This window comes from Eublepharis macularius, chromosome 4 (assembly GCF_028583425.1).
Source record: "Eublepharis macularius isolate TG4126 chromosome 4, MPM_Emac_v1.0, whole genome shotgun sequence".
Classification (NCBI taxonomy): domain Eukaryota; kingdom Metazoa; phylum Chordata; class Lepidosauria; order Squamata; family Eublepharidae; genus Eublepharis; species Eublepharis macularius.
Genome location: NC_072793.1, coordinates 125,371,554 through 125,393,339, shown reverse-complemented (window position 1 = coordinate 125,393,339; position 21,786 = coordinate 125,371,554). Strand labels below are relative to the sequence as shown.

The 21,786-nt window shown below is 41.8% G+C and overlaps 2 protein-coding genes across 3 annotated transcripts in view; one reads left to right on the top strand and one right to left on the bottom strand.

Annotated features, from left to right (window-relative positions):
- Positions 1 to 5,657: 5,657 nt before the first annotated feature.
- Positions 5,658 to 11,458, bottom strand: LSM3 (LSM3 homolog, U6 small nuclear RNA and mRNA degradation associated). Its single transcript, XM_054978049.1, has 4 exons — positions 11,364 to 11,458; positions 9,677 to 9,787; positions 7,104 to 7,199; positions 5,658 to 6,058 (listed from the first exon to the last, which is right to left on the bottom strand). The coding sequence occupies exons 1-4, from the start codon at positions 11,382 to 11,384 to the stop codon at positions 5,978 to 5,980; spliced, it is 309 nt and encodes a 102-aa protein (XP_054834024.1). The 5' UTR covers positions 11,385 to 11,458; the 3' UTR covers positions 5,658 to 5,977.
- Positions 11,459 to 12,193: 735 nt separating this feature from the next.
- The window catches only part of XPC (XPC complex subunit, DNA damage recognition and repair factor), a 33,991-nt gene continuing 24,398 nt past the window's right edge, over positions 12,194 to 21,786 (top strand). The window contains exons 1-4 of one of the 2 annotated variants that reach the window (XM_054976929.1): positions 12,194 to 12,639; positions 16,258 to 16,432; positions 19,312 to 19,427; positions 21,185 to 21,302. In XM_054976929.1, the coding sequence (XP_054832904.1) occupies positions 12,528 to 12,639; positions 16,258 to 16,432; positions 19,312 to 19,427; positions 21,185 to 21,302 (521 nt within the window). In that variant the 5' untranslated portion in view covers positions 12,194 to 12,527. The remainder of the gene's footprint in view (positions 12,640 to 16,257; positions 16,433 to 19,311; positions 19,428 to 21,184; positions 21,303 to 21,786) is intronic. The other variant, XM_054976928.1, reaches the window with a different exon arrangement.

Sequence of the window (21,786 nt, the reverse complement as noted above, 5' to 3'; positions counted from 1 at the left end):
TGGAAATCTAATTCTAGTCTTTAAGGTGCTCCTGGACCAGAATCTTGCTCTTCTACTACAGACCGACATGGCTGCTCACCTGAAACTATCTCCATGGAGATCTGATCCTTTCTGCTTCAGTCCAGCTATCTGCAATACAGGAATAATACTGGCCTACCTTGCAAAGTTGAAAAGATTGAACTAATGCACACAAAGTATTTCAGACATTTAAACAAGGACTACAGTTCCCCATACAACAGCATCCCAAACAGTATCCCTGAGAAGCAGAATATTCAGAGGAACAAATTGATGCATCAGGTCTGCCGTTATATTCTAAAGGAATGTTGGTTAGGGTCAAGAACACAAAGCTGAGAGAAACCAAAAAGGCGAAAGTTCTAATAGAGAGCTTTGCCTGTAAGTACCAATTGCTTCACTGTTCTACTTCCCCCTGCACTTTTACCAGTGCAATCCTAAGCAAAGTTGGACCTTCCTAAGCCTATTGACTTCAGCAGACATAAGTCTGTTTAGAACTGCACCGTAACCTAATGCCAGAGTATTAGACACAACGCTGGGATTAATAGCATCTGCTTTCTATCTGAATGAGGTTTCAGAGGGTTAATTGGTTTTTGTAAACATGGCCTCTTGAGGGCCTTTCTAACCAAGGCTTTGGAATACCCAAAGATTGCCTCTAAATAACTTAAATGAGGATTTCTGCTGACGCTAGCGCATGCCCGGTTGGGGCTTTGAAAAATCTAGGGCATGTCCTGTCAATGAAGTAATGATTGGCTTCAGAAATACAAGAAGTGTAATGCTGTGTCTGTTACCCCCTATTCATATTTTATACTTTAAAAATAACAGACAGAAACTCTTAAGATTATATTTATTCCTCACAGTGCATTTTTCAGCAATGTCAAGACGCTTTGTCAAGGACATAAAGAAGAGATGGGGTGGAGTCTGATAGTTAAAAAGTAAAGGGCTAGGGAACAGCAGCCATGGGAGGAAGGTAGCCACGTGTGTGTGGGGAGGGGCCATGACTCAGCGGTAAAGGGTCGAGTAGTAGGTGATATGAAAGACTTCTGCCTGAGACCCTGGAGAGCAGCTGCTAGTCTGAGTAGACTTGGATGGACCGAGAGTCTGATTCAGAGTAAGGCAGCTTTGTGCATTCAATAGCCAGGCAAGGTTCCCATTTACCTGATTTATACCCACAGTATTCACCTCTCCATTTTATCCTCAGAACAAGTATGAGAGGTGGGGTAGGCTGAGTGTGTGTGACTGACTCAAGGTCCCCCAGCAAACTTCCATGGAAGAGTGGAGATGTGGTTCTATCAAAACTGAAAAAGAACTCTCTCGATATAATTGGCGAGGCCTATTCTTCATTGAAGACAACAGATACTAATGGACACTTGGCAGTCACATCAACCTACATGGGTTTATCTTAGTCTCTGTCAGGGTAGTGTGTTGCTAGACTAGCTAGATAGCAGTCATTTGGATTTGACTGGTAGGCTTCGTTCTGGGAAATAATGTCTGTTTTATTGGGACTACCATTCTTTGTCTATGTACTTGCTTCTGTAATCTCTACCCACTCAACATTCATAAATAAATGCCTGCTATTACACAGGCACTTTATATCTCCCTGGGGAGTAGCAGTTACAAATGATATAAAAATACTGAGTGAACCCAGGGGGAGAGGTAGCATGAAACCATGAGGTTAATAATCCCAATTCAGACAGTTCTTGTTGCAGTCTCCCTTTGACATTATCTTGTTGGTAACTTTGAGGTCAGTATACCAGTAGAACATTCTTCCACTAGCTTCTGAATATCATGATCTGTCAAATTCATACCTATTTATTCTTTTACAAAAGGGCTGAGCAGTTTGTCCTTAGGGAGAGGAAGGCAGTGCTGCTGACATGATGGCCTATATTACATTGGAGGATGAGCCCAAGAGAGCAAGGCTGATGTTATTAGGTCCTATAATAGTACTGCCTGAGTACATACCACAACAAAGTTTACACATTGCATTGTTGCAGGGCTGGAGCAATGGGTTTGTCTCTGTTAGATGATCCATTACTGTTGGTAAGAAAATATCAGGGGACTGTCTTAAATGACACTAACAAGGCTAGCCCTCTGAACACTTAAGACGTACTTCCGTACAAATGAATTCATGAAGGACTTCTAGGTATTTTATTTAAAACATTTATATGCCCACCTTTCTCCCATGCACATCAAGACTTAAGTAAACATGCATAGGCCTGTACTTCATATATCTCCCACTGAATCAAAGAGACGGACACAGCATTTTTTCACCATGCACCTAAGAACTGTGTTCATTGCAGCTTAAACATGTAACCTACACACTTGAAAGATTGTGCAAGGACAGACTGAGCATGCTATTCCATCAGATGCCATCTGAGAACTATGCAATGCCCATGGAAAATTTTATCAACACACAGGTATTTGTCAAGGTATTTACCTAAGATGGTTTCTTCCCCTCTTCTTACAAGTGGGCAGGAGCTGGGAGAAGCACAATCTGTAGCAATTACTATACACACTGCATGCAGCCTACTAACTATGCTAGCCCCTGGCTAAAACAGGGTGAAAGAATTGAGATTAACTCCAATCTTTTGTTCACCGTGTTAGAATCTCCTTTAATCCTCATCAGATGAGATAGCAATTTTGCTTTTCAGAGACACAATCAGCAGCAGCTGGTTCAAATGGGCATAAACCAACCCAAAGAACAATTAGGTGAGCTGTTTATTTAGGTTTTGACATTAACCACATCCTATGGGATACTACTTTTCTTAGCAGTCATCACACTCCAAGCTAAAAAAGAAGCCACGACACTCCCGGAGGATTAAGAGATCCCTGTGTGTTGGGACTGGGAGGCTAGTAAAAAAAAAAGCCTACGCTCAGCTGTAGCAGAAATGTATTTCCTCTGCTAAAGAGACTGATGGGGTGGGGGGGGGAGAAAACTATTTTTAGAGATTCTACAGGAAGTAGTTATGAGAGATGAAAGCTTACACTCTAGCTAGAGAGGGAGAAAACAAGTGGAAAGATAAGCTCGAAATAGTGAGTTTTTAAAATAGGTATTTCAAGTCAGAAAGCTTTCCTTTGCGAGCAGAAAACAGGTACAGCCTCTCACTAGTCCTTAGACCTGTAGTGGGTGATTAAGGCATGTCCTTCCCTTGGTTCAACAGCCATAAAGGAGATGGTTAGACTGCAAAGAGCAGTTTGAGAGGTACACAGATTGTCATCTTGCTGTACAAACATAAGGGCTGGCTCTTCATTTCCTCATAAGTACACACAATTCTAACTTAAATCCCACCTAGTTCAGTCAAACTACTTCTTGAGTATGGCTAGGCCTGCTGCTAGTACATATGAATGGAACAGCAGTGCCTTTTACTGGAAATAACTGAAGTGTGAAAGTGATGAGCAAGTCTTCAGGTTCCCCAGAATTCTTCGATGAGGCTAGGTGTTAAGGGCAAAGGCAACAAAAAGAAAGGTGGCAGGGAGAAGAGCAAAAGATGTTTCCAGGCATGACAGACAACCTCAGACTGCACTTTGTATGTTTTAAAGTACTAAGGAGTTCCTGACTTAAGCAGTTGGTGCTGGATACAGACAAAATTTCAGTCTGTGCTGCCAGAACACAGAACATAGATTCTCCCTTTGAGAATAAAAACTCAACAGTTCATCAGACCTCTGAAGTGCTAACACAGCTCTGCTGGTAAGGCAGATTGCTACCCACAGCTCATCTGGCACTCTTCCATTTTGCCAAAGATAATTTGTCTTCTCTTCCCTCTTTTTGCTTTGTACTGATCAGCCAAATTTGACAGTTCTGCAGAACTCAAAATCTCTCTCTCTATAGTCATTTTAACCACTCTTAAAAGAATTACCATACCACTGTGTTCTTTTCCTTGTGAAACAATATTGCTACCTGCAGTGTTTAATATGCACCACTCTCTGCGGTGAACACTTCATGGTAGCCTCTTATTCCACTCCTGTCTGATCCTACCTTCTTTCTCCCACTCACTTTCCCACAGGCATTGTCATGCAACTGGGACTATCAAAAAGCAATGTTAATCCAGGAAGTTTATCGTTTAATAAGACTTCTATCTGACAATAAACATACTAAACCATTATTCTTCTCAGGAGCACACTACTGATATTTACAAAGTGACTGAGAACGTTCTGTTCTTTAAAGCACTTCTGTTCAGAATGTTGCAACTGCCCACTCAGGACTGCAGATTATGGCAGCCGCTCGTTAGAAACAAATGACTTAATTTTATGAAATCCTTGGCCGCTTAGTATATAGTGTTACCATTACTGATAACTATCAGGCAAGACATGCCAAGAGATTTTCATGCAGGCAGCACCATCTAGTGTCCAGCAAGGATCTTAAGACAGCTGCAGATACACCTGTATAAGAATTATACTAGGTCCTAGAAACAGGAAAGACAAGAGTTTGTGGTACTAGACCATACGGTGCTCCAGCAGGAAAGTTTGGGAAGATGTTGCCTGCCTCTGAACATTACCAGAATAAAGTCCTGACGTTCTGTACCACCACCTTTCTGCCCCTCCTCTTTTTCCATTTCTCTTTTGATCAAAATGGAATCAGTTTGAAAACAAACGGCTCTTTGGATTTCAGGGAGAAGTTGGGTAAAGAGGAGTTAAGAGAAATATTTTAACAACGCAAGTACATCTTCCCTTCGGGCCCGACCAACTATGCCTAGGCACTTCCTTTTGCAAATCAAATAGGAAGCTTTGTTCTGAGAGCCCAGGGAGCTGGACTTTTGTATGAGGGAGGTTCAGGAGCAGAAGTCCACCTACTCGTTCTCCAGGCTTCCAGCCAAAGTATAAATAATACTAATCTTGACAGACCAATGTCTGGACTCTGGGAAAGGTGGCTTCATGTGTTCAGCATGGTTGCCATGTAGTTCTCTAGCAAAGTGAGGAGGGCGGTACTTTGCTTGGCTCTGCCTCCTGCAGCCACCAGCTGGGCTTGGGTTTCTGCACCATTTGGGGTAGTGCTCACCAACTGCTCTTAAAATTCCAAAGGTGCCCATAGCTTCATCTGACTACCGGAGCGGGGGGGAAGTGAGACAACTACACAAGCTGCAGTTTCTTCCATCCGTTGTGATCACTCTCTCCGCTAGATAGCCTGTGAGTTTAAGAACTAGTACACTCTCCAAATAGTCCCACTACTCAAGCATATGAGCTACATGCATGCAGACCCAAATTACTAGAGCAGCCACAGTGAGTAATTGATATCTGATGGAATGTTGGTTGACTGAGAATAATCAGCAATTCTAGTGCATTTTTTGGGGTGGCACCTCTCTTGTGAAATGTCCTTCCCCAGAAGCTGAGCTGGCATCTACTCTACTTTCAAGTGCCAGGCAAGAACATCTCTCTTTTTGCGGGCTTAACTAAGGCTACTGATGTTTTCAATTTTTTTGCCATCTGCTTCCAGCCCAAGGACGGTTTTTAATGAGGACCATTTTAGGCTGCTAAATGTTTTATGCTGTTTTTATGATCTGGCTTGCTATGCAACTTAATGCTTATGATTTTATCATATTTTACATTCTGAGCTCCCTTGAGCAGTTCTCGGGAGAGGTGGCATACACATGGCCTAATTAAACACAGCGCAATTTAATAAGCACGTTTCACACTAAATACACATTAAATAAGCAAACTAGAGATTTATTTTTTAAAAAGATAACTGCCACAAATGTAACTAAATGTGTTAAATCCACTGATTTAACTGAAGCAACTGATTTAATTAAATACGTTAAATCCACTGATTTAACTGGCACAAGAAACTGTTATATAATTAAATTAATATGGTAAACTCTTAAATCGTTTTTCCCAAACAAAATGGTGCCTTTACAACATATTGTTGAACGCTGACAATGTTCTGTAAAAGAGATGCAAAATCTTATTGTGTGAACAGCAGAAGTCAGTGTCCCGTGGTCTGACACTTTGCAAAGGACACATTTTCATAGTTTCAGCCAACCCTCAGGGGAGGAGCTACAAGTACAACTCCATCTCCTCTGACAAACAGCATGGGGATATTCCTCTTGGTAGACTGTGGAAGAAAAACAATGCAGAGACTGTAAGCAACTGTACAGGGTAAATAAATAGTGTTTCAACAGTGTAATTCTGAATGTGCAAGAACTATATTTTATCGAAATAAATCCAAACAAATCTTAAATATGGTCATTCCTTCACTGTACAGATAATACAATGTTGTTTCTTTTACTGATCTATATTTTTTTCAATATTACCAGACACCAAGCCACTATAATTGTATTTATTTACATTTATAGTCTGCCTCTCTCACAGGCGCTCAAGGCAGATTACACAGAAGACATCAATACAGGATAGGACATCCAATAAACAATGGAGTGGATTAAGACTGTAGGAATATGGAACCAACCAGAAATATGAAAAAAGAGCTGAAGCAAAGCATAAGTATTAACATGACAATTTTCACAATGCAAAAATTACACACAATTCCTTACAGCAACAGGCAGTATGAACTATATACTACAGTACAGAACAGTCTCTATCTTTTACTTAAGTATCTTTCTGAACCATTTAGTTACAGCTTCCTGTGAAAAATGCTCTTGTATAACTCAGTTCTGCATAGTTTGCATAACGCCGAGGGAGTGGGAGCCTTCCTGACCTCATTAGGCAGGTCATTCCATAAAGTGGAGGCAACAACAGAGTATGCACATGTACAGGCAGTTGTTGATCTTGCTCATTTGCAGGGTGGCACCACCAGAAAGCCATACTCAGATGAGCAAAGGTGTCACGGTAGAGTATGGGGGAGAGGCAGTCCTGCAGATATGAAGGACAAAGGCCACCTGGAGGTGTTTTGCCATCTTCTGGGCATGAAGTAGGGGTCACTGGGGCAGTCGGGGGTGGGGAGGGATAGTGGTGATTTTCCTGCATTGTGCAGGGGGTTGGACTAGATGACCCTACAGGTACCTTCCAACCCTATGATTCTAAGGACTTACCTTGAATTGAACTTGGTAATTAACGGGAAGCAAATGAAATGATTACTGTGCTTCTGAAGCAGCATTTTCTCTTTTAAAAGGCCATGATTAAAAAGCATTGGAAGTTCTTACTTTATAAATCTCTTCGTAGGTTTCTTCATCGATCTCTATTGTTGTCACAGTCTCTTCGACATCACCCAGAATCATATTTAAGTGCTGGTCATAAGCCTGTGGAAATGAAAGAAGTCTAAAATTGTGATGCCCATTGATAGAATCAACACTAATATTTAACTCAAACATTTAACTCAAAAAGGTACAGTTACATAATCTCCAGCTGCACTGTGATGTACTTTCCCTACATATTTCCCCCTACTTTGAAAAATATGGGACTATTCAACACAACTGAGGAATGGTCTTATGCTTGAAAACCAATCTTTATGATTTATTAGACTAGAGCTGAAATTCAATTTCATTAATTATATTCCACACATTTTAAATCAAATCTAATCACTCAATGAGTAGCTCTTCCAAATGTGTGCCAATACATTTGCATTTATTAGGACAAGAAAAGGAGAACATAAACTAAAAATAAATGAAAGCTACCCATCAGATTTTTCAGAAAAGTGACTGTACTGGAAATAGAAAGCAAATTTTTAAAAACTGTTTGCTCTTTATAGATGAGCATATTAGCTGCAAATAGTTTGTACTTTCCCACCAAAAAAAAGCGTGTACATTTTGGAGATGACAGTTATTTAAGGTTCCTGCACTATAAATGCCTGCTCTATGGATGATGTCAAGTTTGTAGCATTTCTCTTTCATGCACATTCCTGAGAAATGCCCTCTTACAAATGAATCCTTCAGCTTAAGGAGACCAACTATCTTGAAACATACTAGTAATATACACAGCCCTACATAATAAAGAACCACCTCCATAGAAGGCACTGTACCTTCTGAGTTAAGCAGCAATGCAGAGAAAAAAGACAGACCGTTAAAACAAAGTAGATATTGTGCAAAGAGCATTGCTGAAAACATACATGGATATTTAGAGATCTGAAATATTTTGACTGTTCATGAAGCATCATTTAATATCTTCTGTCTTTTCGTGATAGCACTTCTTAAACCATACTGACTACTCCAAGATGTGCAACATCCTCCAACGTGATATATGCCCTCATGTGCCAACAATGTCCATCTGCTCTGTACACTGGACAAACCAGCCAACCTCTGCGCAAAAGAATAAATGGACACAAATCTGACATTAAAAATGGCAACATCCAGAAACCACTTCAATCTACCAGGACATTCCATCAAGGACTTAAAGGTCACTGTAGTTCAACAGAAACCTTTCAAAAACAAAATCCAGTGGGAAGCTGCTGAATTGGAATTCAGCAATTTGACTCAGTCAGGCTGGGATTGAATAGAGACTATGAATGGTTATCTCATTATCAGAAGTAACTGACTTCCTTAACAGAAGCAAACGGATCTCCATATCAGAAGCTACTATTTGCATCTACAACACCCTCCCCTCTCCACCTATATATCTGACCAGTTTCTTCTTGCCCTCCATGCATCTGACGAAGAGAACTGTGATTCTCGAAAGCTTATGCTACAATAAAGTTGGTTAGTCTTAAAGGTGCTACTGGACTCTTTCTGATTTTGCTACTACAGACTAACACGGCTAACTCCTCTGCAACTTGAAAAAAAAAGGCTTTAATCCTACTCTCCAAATGTTTTGTTCCACAGGGATCAGCTAGCCTTCAACAACTTTGTACAGCTTTTTAAAAGGAAAGGCCAAATGAAGTGTTCCTTTTTAGACTGACAGGGCCCAATGTGGATCATGGCTATATTATCTCTCTGCCTCAGTTTTTTCCTCACTATAAAGCTCACACCCACCCCTTAAGCTGATAAGAAAACTTTCCAGTACTGAAACAGTAATTCATCTACACACACATTATACCCCAAAGCACCTTTGGGAGGCATGGTTTTTATCAAACAAATGGCACATAGGAACAGCAGGATTTGAGTCCAGTAGCACTTTAGAGACCAACAAGATTTTGAGAGCCAGAGAAGGGAACTCAGACTCATGAAAGCTTACACTCAGAAAATCTTGTTGAGTCTCTCCAAGGTTCTACTATATCCTCAATACAGCACATAAGAAAGAACTGATACTAGTGCACACACAGATTCTGACCCAACCAAATCTTCTACACACTTCAAGCCAGGAGCCAAATATGCACGGTCAAAATGACTACCTAGATAGGAGGAACAAGATCTTGCAGGAACAGTTTGACATGTTCCAGTTTAGGAAAAACAACAAAACCAGAAGTGACACTCAGCTAACATTCTACAAAACACAACCCTCAATCCTATGCAGAGTTACTACAGTCAACACTCATCAAAATCAGACTGGACTAACTTCACACAGGATTACAGTTATAGCAATGGTTCAGCATTCACAGTACACTTCGTATCATTTTCAGGCAAACAATGAGCACAATGAATCCCCCAAGAAGATTTCAACAGTTAAGTTAACCAGAGTGTTATTTTATTGCATATTACAAGCTGTAGCATTTGTTCTCGAAACACTTGAATGAATCCTGCTACTTAAACCACCTTTTGACAATGGCAGATCAGAATAATCTTACATCTATGCAGGTTTTCCCTATCCATCACATTTTTCAATATCCCTATAGAGTTTTACTTACATGTAACCTGCCTCGAAGTTCTCTGTCATTTCTCATTTTCACATATATTCTCTCATCAAGACTGAGTCTGATGAGATCCAAGGGTTCCTCTACAGTATTGGTAGTTTGTTGCTTGAAGAGAAGAGAGAAGAGAGAATTTGTGAAGGCAACAGATACCTTTACCATAAGGAAAAGATCCCTTGTGAACAGCGTATTATTAGTTTTAGTGCACATTATTCAGCCAGAATGAAACACATTACAGTGGGAAGAAATAAAATCTAACCACATCAAAAGGAACAATGGACACAAATTGCAGACATGACACTGGCAATTTAAGCTGCTATCTTGCAGTTAGGGAGATTTACAGTGCAATCCAATGCAGTTACTCTAAATAAGAGTTGACCTGAATCATTGAGACCGCCGTTAAGCAACCTGCATATGAATGTACAGTTGTCCCCAACACTTTTGCTAACCTTCAACCTAGAATTGCCCTACCAATAAAGACAACTGAACCCAGAGAGGATTCATGCTGCCACTTCTTCTGCACTATTAACAATGTATAAACGCATAATGGATATCTTAGTTCCATCACGTAATATAATCTGTTTTTTAATGTCTTCTCCTGATACAGAAGATTTTTGTACCACTGCCTTGCTCCAGACCTCCAGAACCATGTTTTGCCAAGCAAACCAACTATCTCTCAAGGGGTCCAACATAAAATCTGTGTTGTCTAGTAGTAAAAGAACCCCAGAAAAGGAATTCATGCACTTCAGCAAAGCAAATATATAGAGACACATATGCTAACATAGTATTGAGAGTTAGCATGGTTAGAGGATTAAACTAGGATCTGGGAGACCCAGATTTAAATCCTCACTCTATCATGGAAGCTCATGAGGCGATCTTGAGCTAGTCACACACTTAGTATAATTTACCTTAGAGAATTGTTGTAGGAAAGTCAAAATGGAGGCAAGGAGAAGGCTATAAGTTGCTTTGGGTCCCCATTGGAGTGAAAGATGGGGTATAAGTAATAATATAAAAGTATATAAAAATTTCTAAAGAAACACACTATTTAGAAGTGAAATTTCTCCAATCGCTCCATTCCTTAAACTCAGCTCTATTCTTCAAGAAGTGTTTTATTAAAAAATTGAGGACTATAACATTTAACATTAATAATTACATATTACAGATGCATAACCGATAACCATGGGAACGATCTGCGGTTGTTCTGATGGACAACCGCAGTAAGTTAGCGGTTGTCCATCAGAAAGATTATCAGCATAGGGCATACTGTTAAATTACATAGCGTAAAAAGCTTTTCTAGCACATTTTTATCCCACTGTTTCGCCAAGCGGCTCGGCATGTCTTACACCACTTTCCCTCTCGCATTGTAGCATCATGACAATCTTAGAGATCAGACCACATTAAATGCGTGAAATTGGTCCAGGGCCTTTCTTCACGACTGAAAGGGGTTTTGAACCCAGAGACCGATGCAACGCTCCAATCACAACGCTCCAAACAGCAACAGAGAGATACAAGGCTGTAAGATAAGCATACTGCCTTTCTGCCAAGGCGCGTTTGTCAGAGTATTCCGAAAAACCCTATACCGAACCCAGGGAGGAAAGACAAGAGAACTGCACATTCAACCCGGCCGAAAGCAACGATCCATAAAATCGTCACCGTGCAAACAACTTCTCTTTCCCCCACTCACCTGGTCCACTTCGTCCGCCATTTTTCAAACCCTACCCTAGAATTTTCTCGTGAGACTTTATGCCCTGTAGTAGCGCGTGCGCAACTGGGGGTAAAGATGGCGAGCATGCGCAGAGGTAGCCGAGTTGTAGCTGCGGCTAGTTTTTCGGTATCGTGTATCATCGCCTGCTCATTACATTGCTACTTAATATTGCATTATTTATTATTACATTCTTTTGAACTTATTGTATGATTGTATATTTTATTACGTTATTACTGATTGCATGAGATCCATTTCCTGGGTCAAACGCTAGGGCTAAAAATTGTCTGAAGAGAAACCAGAGTATTAACATCTTTAACGCGCAGGCTGCCCCAGCAACGATACAGCGCTCATGGAATAAATGGATTTTTATTTCTTTTTGAATTCAAAGAAGTTTCGATACTAGGTAGACGGAGCGGTTTGTGGTACGAAATGAAGCCGCATCTGAAGAAGGGTGTGTGTGTGTTCAAGCTATAAGAAATGTGCCTTTAAGGGGCTCCAGGATCGATGTTTTGTTCTAAGCGTGTTAACGTAGTAGTGGCCCCAGCTCATGTAAACTCCATAAAGGACTGCTGAATAATACTACAGCGATAGGTTAGCCTCCCTAACCATTCTTACTAGGCAATTGATCTCGCTGAACTCAGTGAGATTTACTTTCGAGTAGACGTGCTTAGGATCTCATTAGCCTACTGGGGGGGGGGGGGGAAGAGAGGAACCTTGTGGCGCTTCAAAGACCCGGAGCTTGCCACAAGCTTGCGCGGATGTTTTCCTCCGCTTACGAGAGTGTCTCTTCTCAGGGTCTCCTGAGGCCGCCGCCTGCTTCTAAACGCTGCGCGCCAGGCTGCGGTCTGTTGCACGCATTTGTCTAGCAGAGCACGCAAAGGACGCCCGGAAGGAGGAGCGAAGAGAGAAGCGCGAGGGAGCCTGTCTGCCTGCCTGCCGCCGGCCGGGCCTCCTTGCTCTCCGCTTCGGGCTGCAGAGAGAGGGAGACCCGGACCCGCGGCTGCCCCGGCAACCTGCCGCGAACCTCCCGCGGTGCGCGTAGCCACGGCCCAGTCCTGCCCCTTCCTGGGGAGCGGCTTGCCTTCCTCCGCCTTCGCGGCCTCCTTTGTGTCCCGGCCACCACGCCTCCGGGCAGGTAGCGGCATGGGCACGAAGCGCAAAGGGGGCCCGTCACCGCAGGGGCCGAGTAAGAAAGCCAAAGGGCGAGCGCCAGAGTCCGCCTCGGGTCCGCCAGCTCCCGAGCAGGAGCCAGAGGGTGAGTGGGCAAAGATCGCGGCCGGTTGCCGGAGGTTGCATAAGCAGCCGAGATCAAGGGAGCCAGGTGGGCCAAATGCAGGAGGAGCTTTTCCTGTCATAACCCTGGCAGGTAGCTGATTTTATGGCGCGCTTCTCCGTCGCTGAATAATTTCCCTTCCCGGGAAATACGTAAAACACTTGTAACACTTTCTGACACTATTAACAACAGCAGCAACAACTATCTGAAGAAGTGAGCTGTGGCTCAGGAAAACGGATAGCCTACCACAGATTTTGTTAGTCTTACAAGTGCTACTGGACTCTTCCTCTTTTCTGCTGCTATAGACAAATACGGCTGCCCGTCTTGATCTAACGACGACTATGTGAAAGTTAAAACAAAAAACACACCTGAATGATGGTTGTTGTGGGTTTTCCGGGCTGTATTGCCGTGGTCTTGGCATTGTAGTTCCTGACATTTCGCCAGCAGCTGTGGCTGGCATCTTCAGAGGTGTAGCACCAAAAGACAGAGATCTCTCAGTGAGCGGGAGGGAGAGATCTCTGTCTTTTGGTGCTACACCTCTGGTGCTACACCTTTCGCCACAGCTGCTGGCGAAATGTCAGGAACTACAATGCCAAGACCACGGCAATACAGCCCAGAAAACCCACAACAACCATGGTTCTCCGGCCGTGAAAGCCTTCGACAATACACCTGAATGACCTGATTCCAATCCCCACTAATTTTTTGTGATTTGTAAATCACAATCTTTTGTTGATTTTCCTCTTTAAACTGCTGTCTCTGGGGCGGAAAACACATAAATATCTTTGTGGTGGGGAGTTAAAAATGTAGCAGTGAATGATATGTGTCCTGATGCTTTCTACAGTATGCCACATGGTTAGCAGCTGCTGGTTGTGACCACTTCATTTAAATGCTGCAGAGGATGTGTGTTTGTTTATGTAAATAGATGTTTAGAAAAGATACGTTTATAAATTGTTTTGCAGAAAGAAAATGGATATAATGCAAAGATAGCTACCCTGATCAAAGGGAAAGAAGTGTTTTAAGCTGAAAAGCAGTAGCTGCTTCTAGAAGAATGTTTAGTGTTTATTTATCTTAAATGCTTCCCATTTCACCAGGCCATTATGGCATTATTGTTTGGGCCCCTTTGTAGATCTATATATGTTTGTCATTTGATTTCTCATTCCTTCATGGTTTGCAGTTGAACACATGAGCTTGGTTGATAAGCATTGTGCTGGAGGTGATGTAAGATGCTAGGCTATTCTACTTGGGATGCTTTATCTGTTTTTATTTATGGATCACCTTTCTCACTGAGACTCAAGGTAGATTATACAGTGAACAATGGCCAGGACATTCAAATAGACAATGTAATAGTGTATAGATTCCAGAAAATCTGATACAGAGCTGATACAATGCTGAAACAAAACAAGCAATTTAACATGATATATTCGTAACAGACAGTACTAAGTAGATGGATAACCAAGGGAGTGTACAGTCTATTCCTTTATCACAGTATCTCTCTGAACCATTTCCTTTATCAAAGCATCTTTCTGAATCATTTTCTTAAAACACAACTTTATTATCTGTGTAAAAAAGCCCTCCGGAATACTTTAATTTTGCAGAGTTTGCAGAAAGCTGGGGGAGTGGGAGCTTTCCTGACCTCTCTATGCAGGCTGTTCCACAAGGTAGGGGTTACTACAGAAAATGTGAGTGTAAGGGCAGCTGTTGATTTTTTCCATTTGCAAAATGGGACCTGCAGAAGGCCTTGTTCAGATGAGGAAAGCTGCTGTGGTGGAGCATAGGGAGAGAAGTGACCCTGTAAGTATGAGGGACCAAGGCCATGAAGGGTATGTGATAGCCAGAACCTTAAATTGAGTTGGTAACTGATGGATAGCCAATGGAGTGACTTTCAGAATGTATTGTTGAATCTGTGATGGTTAATTTGAATACGCAAGTCATTGGTTGATACCATCTTACGTACTAATAACAAAGTGGTCCTGATCTGAGGATACTTAAATCTGGAGACTGGAGCCATGAACAGACAAGACAGATCTTCCTGCACACCTGAAAAGTGCCCCAGGTTTGCAGAAAAATTTGAAATCTAAAAACAAACAAAAAAACATTTTGGGTTTAAAAAAAAACCCCAAAATGATAAAAGGAGTACCTGCAGTTTTAACTAGATGCCCTCACTGGCTGTTGCTAGGCAATCGTAACAGTCAGTATTCTAGACTTGGTTGCTTTCAGTAAAAGGCAAGGAGTGGGGGCAAGTTCATTTTCAGGGCTGTTTTGGCCTTTGAGGGACTCACTGGGGTGAAGCCCAGAAGCAACCAGCTGATGACTTGATACCACATGACTTACATGGATTCTTGCTAGTGTTAAGCAGCAGGTAAGGCGTAAGTTATTAGTGGGTTTGAATGAGAGAAGACATAGAGAAAGGTGAGCATATGGAGGCTGCCAGGAGGAGGAAAAGAGGAAATCATGTGGGGAGGGGGATACAGAGGAAAGTGAAGTACCCCAGCAAGTCCTTGCAGGTTCCTCATTATGCATCTGGGCCTGGCTCAGCTGGCAGTATGTAACTGGCTCATATGGGAGAGGCTACTGGTGGTGGGGAGGTGAAGACTGAGGGGTGGACAAAGGTGGATAGGAATGCATATGGTAGTAATCTTATCTCTGCAGTGGTAAAAATACCCCTGTATTTCCAGTGCTGAATAAATTGTCTGCCGCTGACATCTAGCACATCTACATTTCAAGTGGGAAGCTGTTTCCAAAAGCAAAATCTTCTGTTTCTTCACCCTTTATGGCTCAATTCTGAAATATTTACTTGGAAGCTCTGTGGAGTTTATTTATTTACAGTTATAGACCTCTAGGTGATAAATGATGTTTCTAAAATTTTCATCAAAACTTGTAAAACCATGAAATGCCAACATAGCAATCAAAAACACATGCACGTACACACTAGCTTGTTCACTAATCCAGCAAACCTTGGGAAATAAAAATGTGTTTGCTTGTTCATGGCAGCTGTATAATGAGAGGTCCAATCTAATCTCCTGGAGGAGAGAGTTCTGTAGGTTAGATGTAGCTATAGAGAGGGCTTTGCTCTGTTCCTTCTAACAACGTTAAATGAAGGAAGGTGGAACAGGGCCTGTAATGATGCTCTTCAGAAACTGGAAAGTTCATAGAAAAGAAAGGTATTGCAACTGTTTACACTAGCAATGCAGGCTCCTTTTAAAGAGTGTCTTCATCTTGTCACTTACATAATTAAATTTTATATGTGTGGAAGCTCTTCAATGCTGGTCCTTGAAGAGGAAGGACCAAGTGTACCAGCTTTGAATATGGACTCCCTGGAATCCTGTGGAGTCTTAAGGAAAGTATTTTGATTTGTCCTTTAATCTTTTTTGTTGTTGTTGTTTGTATAAATCTGTCTATACCTAAGTAAAAGATTCTGTGATGACTGGTGTCAATTTGGAATTAATAACAAATATCAATAGTTTTGATTTAAATTTTCATAGGAGAATTTGTTACTGGTTTGTTTTGAAAGCTTTTCATAACATGGCTTGCTATTTACTTACTATTAAATATACATTGCTTCTCCAAACATGTGAGACTTGTTTTTGTTTTTGATCCCAGATGACTTTGAAGAGGAAAAGCAAAATAAGACCAAGCTTTTGTCTGGAAAAAAGAAGAGAGCTTGTGAGAGGAATGCCCAACTCCCATCCTGCAGAAATTCAAGGCAGAAAGCAGCAAAATTGAAAGTGAAAGTAGAGAATAATATAGATGTAGAAGATAAAAGGGGGAAATGCAGGTGAATGAATGTATTAGTATATCCAGTTCTCAACATGGCCTCATCTGTGGATTCTTAAATCTGGAGACTGGAGCCATGGATAGACAAGACAGACCTTTCTGCAAACCTGAGAAAAGCCCTAGGTTTGCAGAAAAATCTAAAATCTTAAAAAAAAACAGAGGGTTCAAACCCTCCAAAATGCTAGAAGCAGCATCTCTAGCTTTAAGAAACGTTCTCAGTAGCTGTTGCTAGACGACCTCAACAGTGTTTTCAGCCTTTAGGCCTTGTTTTCTGTCAGTAAATGGCATGGGGAGGCAGAACTCTTTCTAGGGCTGTTTTTCACAACTTGCAGCAACTCCATGATAGAAAGTGTTGAGTAATGGCTGGAGTAACCCAGTGAGCTCCCATGACAGAGTGGGAATTTGAACCTGGATCTCCCAGATTCTAGTCTCTGACCACAACACCACATTGGCTGTCTTCATAGGGGGCTATGCTTTATTTCCTGAATCCTGGTATAAAATGTTTGCTTTTACTCACGTAATCTTTATGCATAAACTATTGAACAAAAATGACTGAAAGAACTGGCAAAATGTTGACTCCTCTACTTTCTTTCTTTCTTAACTTACTGTTAGACTAGCCCCATATAAAACATTATACTGAGGTCGGGGGAGCTTCTGAGATGTACAAATGTGCTCACGCAGTGCTTTGTGAATCAACATCCTATGTAGTGGGAGGCACGCAAGGCATGATCATTTTTCTCCCTGGTATTGCATGGGACTTTGTCTGCAGTATCAGATAACGTTTCTTTTGAAATTGGTACTGAGTGAATGAATTCGTTTGACCTCAGTACTGTAAATGAACCAACTTGCTGGCCCTCTAGAGCAATTAGTTGGCCAATATATGAAACAGGATGCTGGACCAGATGGACCACTGGTCCATCTGGTTCAGCACCTCTTATGGCTTGTGGACTGTGAACAGTAGATGAAAATTGTTCTAGTCCCTGTGCACTTTGTGATGATGGTGGAATGTCCCCGTTTTGCAGATGACTCCTGTATTGTTAAATCCTCTTCATAGAACTTAATGGGAAGTGTAAAGAAGCCATTCTTGGGGGATTCGGTTTCGTTTTCTCCGCCATGTCGGACGCTCCTCTTCGCTGGCTCGAGAGGAAGCGGCCGGGCACCCTGTCCGGGCGGCTGATCTGCGAAGATTAGCCCCCAAAACTCCCAGTGAGGGAGGCTGGGTCCGGGACGCTGCGGGAAGAGCCCCCTGGAATCAATGCGGGGGGTTAATTGCCCGTTTGTCCCTACGGAGGCCGGCGGACGTGCGCGGCGCCTCGAGTGCTGCCGGGCCATGAGAAACGGCAAAGAGCAGAACTAGGCGAGAGCCTACAAGTAAGCGAATTCCTTCTGTTATTACAAGCGTACGTGAAGGAGAGGTGAGATCTGAAGCTAAGAAGGCTCACTCTTCCCCTTTGCTGAGTCTCAAAATTTGGTTGGCGGCCCCCCCCCCCAAAATGGCAACCAAAAAACAAAGTCCTGCCCTTGGCAAGTCAGTTTTGGCTGCCTTAAAGGGAGAATCGCTGGAGGAAATTGTACGGAGGGCGGTTGGTGAAGCTATAAAACCCTTTGTTGACAAGCTGAATGAAACAGATCAAAGGGTGGGCTTAATGGAGAGCGAAGTGAAAACCATCAAGGAAGCAGTGGGGGGGGCAGAGAAGTCTGCTCGGGAAAGTGCGTCACTCGTGAAGGCTACGAATAAAGAGCTTAAACTGGTGGAGAATCAGTTGATCGGGCTACAAGTGGAACGAACACAGACAATTTTGCGCCTCCAGAATGTGAAAGAGGAGGAAAACGAGGACTTACGGGGTCTTGTCTCGGAACTATTGGCGACACCCACGAGGGCAACTAAAGAAGAAGTTAAAAGCGCCATTTTGGAAGCCCGTCGGGCTACTTCAAAGTATGCAATGAAGCGTCAGTTGCCGCGTGAGATCATCATCGATTTTTCATCTAAGAGGATCCGGGACACTATCCTATATAATTCATACAATGCGGATTTGGACTTCTTGGGCAACAAAATTAAGATATTGAAAGACGTCCCATTTCTAGTCCGGAAAAGACGTTTTAAGTATAAAAAGTTCGCAGCTCTTCTGAGAGAACGTGGAATAAAGTACAAATGGTTATTTCCAGAAGGAATCTGGTTCACCCATAAAGATCAAGCCTTTAAGATATTATCAGAAGATCAACTAAGGGATTTTGAGGACAGGAACCCAGAATTCCAGTGCACCAAGCAAGACGAAAAGGAGAAGTCTGAGGGGGAGGGGGAGGAAACGAGCACTGCGGCTGCAGTTGCGCAGAGAGAACTCCGTCCGGGACCCAGGAGGGGAAGAAAAATTTAACTTGAAATTAAATTGTAATTTGCATTTAGTAAGGTCAACCACTCCATCAATATAATATAAAGCTTTAACTTTTGAATAATGGCAGTATGAAGGGAAAACAGAAATGTAGTGTTTAGTGTTTAGTGTTTGTAGGGTACCTTCCCCTTTTTTCCACCCCTCCCTCCCTCTCTCTTTTTTCTCTCCTCTTTCCTATCCCTTGTGTTATTGTAGTCTTTTGTAGTTACTGTTCTGCAGGGTATGTATGTATGTAGTAGTTGTATGTTAGATATTGAAAATAAAAAATTATATATATAAAAAAAAGAAGCCATTCTTGGGTTAAGGCTTATTCTTAGGGTAAGTTTTTTCCCCCTCACTTTTCTAGACAGAACACACACACACACGTTTGTGGTTTTTCAGTTGGGGCTTTCAGCAGTGTCTGGCATTCAGAAGTATGTTTCAGGTGCTGTCTTCAATGTGGTCTCCTTAAACTTGTTAGCTAGTTTGTTTCTTCTTGCACCTTTTATAGCGGTTTACAGAGCAGTCTTCTACAGGAAGAGACATGCTCAAAAAGAGAATATGCCATCAAAAAGAAACAGGATGAGGATGAAGAGGAAAGTGAAGATGAATGGGAAGAAGTGGAAGGTAGCTGGGTTTTTTTGTCGTTATAAACCATTATTTTTTTTCCTATAGATTTCTATCTATTCTTTGGGCTTGTTCTTATGCTAAATTCTCCTGAGTTTTATGATAACTGAGTAGAGTTTTGTATTCATGTTGTAACAACTTCATATTCAAGAGAAATATAATAACATAAGACTTCTTGGTTGTGTATGATATGTGGACCTTTATCCAGTTAGCAGAGTAGCTAAATGCAAGAATTACTTAGTAGGAAAAGGGGCTAGTCCTCCTGAAATATCAGCCTCCTTAACTCAAGCAGACTACCCATTATAAATGTTTGGCACATATTTTTCTGAATATTTTTTTATTTGCAACTATTTCAAAGAACAAACACATGGTTTAAATCAGTCATTAGAGCATGGATTGATGCATCATGGCATCCCTTTGGGTTGATGCAGAGCAACCTCCAACCTTTCAGCCAGAACGGGCTTCATTGCGGGTGGTTTTTTTTACGTGTGTGAGTGACAGGTGGTTCCTTCATAGGGAAAGTAGGCACATGTCTGCCTTGAGTTCTGTAATTCTTTTTCTCAAGGCAGTTATTGTGGGAGGGGCAGGAGAAGTTTCATGTATTCCCTCAGAAAAAAACTGGACAGAAAGAAACATGATCTTCAACCTGTGTTTTAGCAAGTAATCAACGCTGAACATAGCTTCCACTGGAAACATCCATGAAATGAACAGGTTCTTTCCTTGAGTAGTATAAAAAGTCCTTTCCCCAATAAGAGAAAGGGTAAAAGAGAGCGCTGTTAGATAAGTTCTGAAATCTGATGCAACTGAAGGTAACGTTATGCAGTGCTGAGTTATCAGAGGTTGTTTCATGTTTCTTGAGGTGGAAAGGAGAACATATCCCTAAGTGTTTTCAGTACTTTTTTCTAGCATGAGGAGTGTGTCTGCGTGCACTCTCACACACACACATGCACACACACACGTGACAGAGAATTCATGTATGTGAACGAGGGAGAGGTTATTCCTATGAGCAACAAAGAGAGTTCTTCATAGATTACTTGTTTACTGGTATGTTAGAGGGAATGAATTTGTTTTGACCTTAGAAATATGGAACTAGTTTAGTGAGTTGGCCAAGTTTTAAAATCCAGCCAGTAGAGACAGACATGGTGATGGAGCGTTCCGCTAATTTGTGGTGGAAATCTGTATGGCCGTTCACTTTCTTTTTTTCACACAGTCATGTGTTTTCTGACACATGAAACCTGCGAGTAGCGGCTAAAGCATTCATATTCATTTTCTGTCAAAAGGGTTGATAGTGATACCATGTTTGCTTTGTTCCACTAAGGTGTCTTCAAAGCTACAGGTATAAAATTGGTTCATTTGAATCCTTTGTTGACAGCAAGTGGCAGTTGGACCATGTTTGTACAAGGTCGGAAGTCTGCATTTCATGTTACATTTTTAGTTCCTGCCTTGTACACCCATTGTCTTAAGATCCATGCAAACATCAAGTTCAAAGATTTGCATGCCCTTCTGTCTAACAGACAAGATTATTATTTGGTAAAGTCCTTGAAAGCTGAGAGAACATGTATTTTCTCTGTGAAACTGAAGCATTCATATCTCCTTTATTATGCAATTTCTTTATAAGGCTCTGGTCTGAAAAAGTGCCTTTTATTAGAAAGGTTACATCAGAATCAGCTGTGAGTTAGAACTAAAATGCTTGGCATCTTAACTGGGCATTATCTGAACTGTGCAGATTAGATTTATTTTCATTCTTTCATTTCCAGAAGTTCATGAGCCTGAGATAGGGATCCTGAAAGACATTTCTCCAGTGCCTGCCCTGCCCAACAAAATGGTTGAGATAGAGATTGAGACACCAGAACAAGTGAAGAAAAGAGAGAGAAGGTAAGCTGAGGCTGGAGAGCTCCATATTCAGAACTTGCGGCTAGTTTGTCTTTTCTCCCATGTGGGTTAGCAAATCCAAAGGATAGTGTGTGGTGTCTGCAATTCAGTGTCATGACAAGCCTGAGTGGGCATAAGTCCAGCTTGCTGCTGGCTTCCTTCTGTCTTCCACTTCCACCCCTCTTCTCACATAAAACATGATGAAGTAGTCCTGGTTTAAAGCTAAATCTTATTCCCTGCGACATATGAATGCAGGCAAAGCTTTAATCCTGTGAGCATTCTGTGCACCCTAGATAGTCTGTGCAGCTTCATCTTCCACTAAACCTTCTGTTTGCGCAAGAGCCCACTGAAAGCCATTGTTCTTGGGCAAATGGAAGTTTTAGTGGAAAAGTGCACTTTGCAGCACAGACTATCTACAGAACCCGTTCATGGGCTGCAAGCCACTCTTACTTAACCAGAGTTAATTTTCCCTTCATAAACCAAGATT